Source organism: Nanorana parkeri, unplaced genomic scaffold (assembly GCF_000935625.1).
Source record: "Nanorana parkeri isolate BGI_ZX_2015 unplaced genomic scaffold, ASM93562v1 scaffold41, whole genome shotgun sequence".
NCBI lineage: Eukaryota > Metazoa > Chordata > Amphibia > Anura > Dicroglossidae > Nanorana > Nanorana parkeri.
In genome coordinates, this window is record NW_017306309.1 from 2,734,889 (window position 1) to 2,740,802 (window position 5,914).

At 37.2% G+C, this 5,914-nt stretch overlaps 1 protein-coding gene across 2 annotated transcripts in view; it reads left to right on the top strand.

Moving 5' to 3' along the window:
- Positions 1–4,363: 4,363 nt before the first annotated feature.
- The window catches only part of NPSR1 (neuropeptide S receptor 1), a 158,664-nt gene continuing 157,113 nt past the window's right edge, over positions 4,364–5,914 (top strand). For both annotated transcript variants that reach the window (XM_018571332.1, XM_018571339.1), the window contains exon 1: positions 4,364–4,591. In XM_018571332.1, the coding sequence (XP_018426834.1) occupies positions 4,445–4,591 (147 nt within the window). In that variant the 5' untranslated portion in view covers positions 4,364–4,444. The remainder of the gene's footprint in view (positions 4,592–5,914) is intronic.

A 5,914-nucleotide genomic window follows, 5' to 3' on the forward strand; every position in this document is an offset into this window, starting at 1 on the left:
TAATTTAAACACAGTCAAGTAGGTGGTAATTCCTCCCTGACAAATTAGGGGGTCACAAGAAACAAGAAAGACATTTCCCCAGAGTTCATTGCACACATAAAAACCAACTCAGTTCTGGGATCCACCTCACCCACCCAATCAGGAAAGATATTGTAAGTGGCACATAAGGTTCCCCTTCAAACAGGCTCCTTCTTTTTGGGCACTGGGGGTGCCAAAGAGTCTGTTTCCCATCAGCAACCATCACAGGTGGTTTCAGAGGAATGCCACTTTTTTAAGGGAACCCCTCAGAAGCAGCTCTCCCAACTGTGAATGTCACATATGCTGATAGCAACATGGCTGGAGGGGCAGCATGCTTTCTACCCTTTGCCATGAGAATACCACCCTAATTTCTGAAGGGGGGGGGCTTTTGTTTTATAGATTTATCACAGTTTCCTAAATTTAAGCCTTCAAGTGCGGAAGCTTTGTAAAAACACTTTCAGCACTATGGAGAGTTCAAGCTAGTAGTTTTGCCCATAGAGGTTACATATGTTAGCTGTTACATTCATCAGCTATTATAATCATCTGGAGCATATGCACCCTATGATAAATGGTGTAAATGTAAGTATGAAATGCAGGTTTGGGTGTCATTTGCTATAACTATTTATTAGCAAATGTGCCAGCAAATTCTTATATCTTCTTCATAACTATTTGTCTACTCCACCATATTTTTGGCATTGTCTTAAATATAGTGATTTGTAGATTGGCCAGTAGAGGGCGCTGTGAATATCACCTCAATAACTAATTTCTATTTAGCAACTCTAAGCAACTCAGCATTTCTACTTAGCAAATCTAGAGATATCGATCACATACTGTAGGAGCACAATGTTTCTGAGTGGGGGGAGGGTTTTATCAACAGACCCATAGACTTGCAGGGCTATTCACAAAAGGGTGAAGAGTTTGGAGAAGTCAGGAAAAGTGAACAATCTAGAACAGCATTTTAGTGTATTTTAGTTAAATCATGTTTACTGACCTCCCTGCTCTCTATCCTGAACACCAAATATGGCCATAAGACCTAAGGCATAAACCCAAGACTGCAGTCTCATTGGTGGTAATGGCCGGGGCAAAACAGCAGGCGGATGGCACCATGCAGGTAGCGGTAACAGCAGTTGTGGCATTTTTATTATGAATAGCTGCAATCAGTGGCTTGCCAGCCACTGATCACTGCTATTCAATGGTCATCAGGGTCTAGAGAACAGTTTTCTGCTATATGTTCATGGTTGCTGATGTGACCATTTACTTGTAGCAGAAGGGAATGCAGTCAGTGTAAGGTTTGCTGACCTGGCAAGCTGGAAGTGGTTCTGTTTCAATGTGAGATTAATGTCAGTGGCAGTGAAAGGGTTAAAATAAATGGGTTCTCAGATATCTTCCCCCAATACATGACCAAGCAAGCTAAGCATTATCATGCTGAGAATTACACATGTAAACAGCAGTATCAGAGAATCTGGCTGATATCATTGAAAACATATGGTCATGACCCAGGATCCCACAGCAGCTTTATTTACAAACAAAGACAGGCCAGAATTCATTTATCCATTTTTTTCTTTTAAATAATTTCTTTTCATTATTGCTGGAGTATATCCTACAGCCTTATTTAAAGGCCTGATTCTTCTTGAACAGTATTTTAAAAACTGTTTTTGCATAGGTACATGGCCCCCATGGCAATGCCCATCTACCTGTACCAAACTGTTTTTACTAAACTCTTGCAAATTGGACTTGAAAAAGGCAGAAAATAAATTACAAGTCTCTACTCCCTTAGACTTCAAGCTCAATGTCCAAACTTTTTAAAGTTTTCGGTGAATGTCCAGTGAACCAAACTTTGTTTGGTTCACTAATCACTACTGGTCAATATCTTAGGTCCACATGTTTACTTGTTGTACTTATATAAGCATGTTCATTGTTTATTGGATAACTTTTCCACTTCCACCCTTTTCTCTAAATTCTCCAGATCGGTTTCAGCATGTATGTTTGCCCGTTTCTTCAAATATATATTGCCTTCTTCTGAAAATATGGCCTATCTGTTTACATGTTTGACCAGTTAACAATTTTTCCAGCATCCTTGTTAATTGTTCAGTCATTATTTAAATGTAGCAGACAACTGACATTATTCATGTTTCAAAAATTTGCTCTTTAGTGTTTTGCATGGAATAATTCAGTAACCAGTTTTCTCTTGTTTCAGTCAGTGCTTGCATGAAGGGAAGTTGGCTTGCCATTAACCTGCCTGGCGGTATGATGCAGTATTTTTGCATGCCAAAGCGGTACATTGTTTTTCATGGCAATTTGTTGTTTTATATTGTAGGCCTGTAATTCTTAGTAAATCTTAGGAATAACTCACCTAAATCAGTCCAAACAAGAGTCCAGCAGACATCCCGGGTATGATAAAGTTTGAAACACAAAATCATAAATTATAATATAATAAATAATTATAAATAAATATTAATTTGGTCATCCTGCGTGGGTACCTGCATGTGGTGTGAGGACGCCTGTGCATGGTACCCTGACACACTTTTGTGCAATCCCGAGTGTGCCTCGGGGTTACCGCTTTTGGTACTGAAAATTAACCCCGAGCCACACTCGGGAATACCACCAGGGAGATTAAGACAGAGCAGACAGAGACCCAACTAGTTTCCTTAGCCAACCTTATTTATCATCTGATAGATGAACTGTTGAAACTTATTGTTCACTCCCATCATTCATATTTGTTTATTCTCTAAGAATAAACAGATGAGTAAATGTAAAATTAAAAATATAAAATTAGATTGCATGTTATAAACAGCATGGACATTTCTCCCTTCAGATATGTTTTTAACAAAATATTTTTAAAAAATAGCATTTGAATTCACTGCCAAAGTCAAAGGGAAAATATTTTTCACAGCACAGTTAAACCTTAATTTCAGGCAGGTATAACATATATAAATTAATGCAGCTCTGTAATTCATAAATCATGCTTTAAATGTGTTGTTCTTAAAAGTAAATAAGTACTTGAATTTGACTTGGTATTAGTCACTGTAGAGTGAGGGAGGAAGAGGTTCAATAGAATTCAGTTGTGTGTGTTGCAGTACACGGAGCAAGCTGATCGGAGGAGAGATCAGAGTGACAGAGATATATGCTCGTCAGTGTGCTGCTTCCTCAATTAACTGTCCAGTCACAGGATTGGAATAGGTAGGAGACCTGTTAATAAAAGTGCAACTACAGAGCAGAAATATCAGGTCTCCTCTCCCTGCCAGGCAGAACTGTTGTTGCCCTGAGCTGTGTAAATCTCAGGACTGGATGGACAGAATGCAAATCATTTTAGCAGGTAACCAAGCTCTCATATATACTGTATATTGAATGCCATCGTCAAGTTCAGCTTTAAACAATTTGGAACATGAATAGAATTCATAATTTTTTTTAGGAACTAGAACTATTATCTGAAGAATAAAAAAACTCCAAAGGGCACCAATTTAGAGTGAAACCACATTTTGCTTACTCACAATATCAGTTGGGTAACTATGCTCACTCTTGTTTGGACAATTTCTAATAAATAATACGTAGTATATAGTGGTTTCTTCTTATTCAAGGGACATGGTCAGCAAACTCCTGACTTAAAATATTATACTGCAGTCTGTCAAAAAGGAAAGGGCCCAAACAGTAGTAATACTTAAGAATTGTTTTATTTTAAACCTTTTAATTTAATAGAAAAATTCTACTGATGGCCCTAAACCCAAACGTCCCTAAATCTATTATTGATCCTCTCTATAAATAATAAATATATGACCATTACCTCATCTTCCCTTGCAAATCCTCTCAGAATGTATACTATTTATTCAGTCATTTTTTTTAGATTATCATATTGTCTCCCTTTGCATTTTTGTAGCTTTGTCTACTTTTTTGTTGACCTTTTGATACCACTTTTTACATTACTAAGTTAATTTTTAGCCCTTTTTACTCTTTTTGAGATGCTGAACTGAATAAATAAAGGGGTCACTTTCTTCTTAAGATAAATATTCTTATAAGCTCTTCAACTGGGACACAAGTGTCTACAAAAAGTTGACAGAGTTTATTCTTACGTTCCCCCAAAAAAAGTTTGGGCTGGAGTGCCTGCTTGTAAAATTATAATTCAGTAACATTTACACAGCAATGTGATATGTGATCAGAGAATAAGATGCTGCATTTCATGTGGCTACCAATGTTTGCTGCTGTGTGAGAATACATCTCTATCTTTTTTTTCATCACACAGTGTACTGTCAGTGATGAATGCAGCTTGAAGGGGGACTACCGTTTCTGCTCAAATGAAGCTGTTCTAAAGCCATATGCTTCAGTTAGTCATTGGTGGAGCAAGGAAGCTGTGCTCCCATTTTTGTTTTTGCTTTCTCTGATTCATACCAAAGAAGAGCAGTGGTTATCTGCTGCACAGTCAGACCTCACAATGCAAGTTAGTTTTACAGAAGCAAGCACTGATTCAAACAGAAGCACGGAAAGACTGGATTTAATTATCGCAACTTGCACATCAACAATTTCTGCTACAGATGTGGCAGAGGAAAATGAATGGCCATCATTTTACACGTCCTTTAAGGTACAGTATTACTTAATCAATGCAATGTATATGCTTAAATAACTATTTTGTATATAGGTTTGAACAGCAGAATATGTATTTGACATATTGCAACTTGAGCAGTGTCTATTTTACTATCTATCTATCTATCTATCTATCTATCTATCTATCTATCTATCTATCAAGCTATCTATATTTTTTATCATGTAGCTGTCAGTCATATCTAAGCTATCCTAGTGAGCATGTCTATTAGTATCCATTTTTTCATAACTCTATTTTTGTTCAAGATTAATAAGGAAAAACAGCATCTAATTTCAGACATATTAAAAATGAATAAATGGTGAATATCTGTAATAATGTACAAGTGCACAAAAATATCTAAGGCAGATGGATAGATATGCAAAAGTAATAAAACTGAAGACTAATTTCTGTGTGAAATGACTTATTCTTACATTGCTTTTGTTCACATTTAAGAATAGGGCCTCCTTAAAGCAACTCTGTTGGTTATTCAAAGTATTGTTTAAAAAGCCATACCAGCAAGGACGCAAAGGAATACTTTTCCTACTGCCTACACCACCAAACACTTGTCCCGAATTTGGGAGTGACAATCTCCTAGGTCCCCTGCAACACACAGTAGTTCCTCACAATGACTTTCCCTTATTACAGGATACAGTAGTGATGTGGAGGTTATCAGAGCTTTTCCTAAACTCCAGACTCTCTGTCTGTGCCATGGCATGGTATTTCTTGCTGTATGTATCCACTCAGGTATGCCATGAGAATTTCTTTAAGAGGTCACCAGAGTCCAAACTTTATATCCATTGTAGAGTTCAAAATGCTGTCACTATTCTTATGTGTCATTGCGTACTTGTTTCTTATTGTAGTTGTTCTCAGAGTGCTCATTAAAGTAAATGAAAAGCTTAAGATGAAGACATCTTTCTTTGTTACAGCACTGTGAATCTTAAATAATTGTATTTTTTACCAATAAAATAAAATTTTCATCTTTTATTTGTTGCATTTCAATGCTGCTGATTAGGTATGGGGTTCGCTGTCACACAGGATTTGCATAAAACTTTACCTGTAAGCCGTTTTAACTGACAGGTGAACTTTTGGGAGTGTTCACCTAAGAGCCGAAAGCAAACCTCCATAATGCATTGTCTGACCTGTGAACTTTGGTTAGGTGGCATATTATAGTCAATAATGGCAGTTGATAAATGTTCTAGGCCCCTCCCTATAAAAATCACTTCTCCTAGCTGTTTTTTTGTCAGTGTGTTGGAGTAGTGAGTGATGGACAACTAACAGTTTGTTTTCTTTGGGGGGGGGGGCAAACTGGGGGAACTTTTGGTA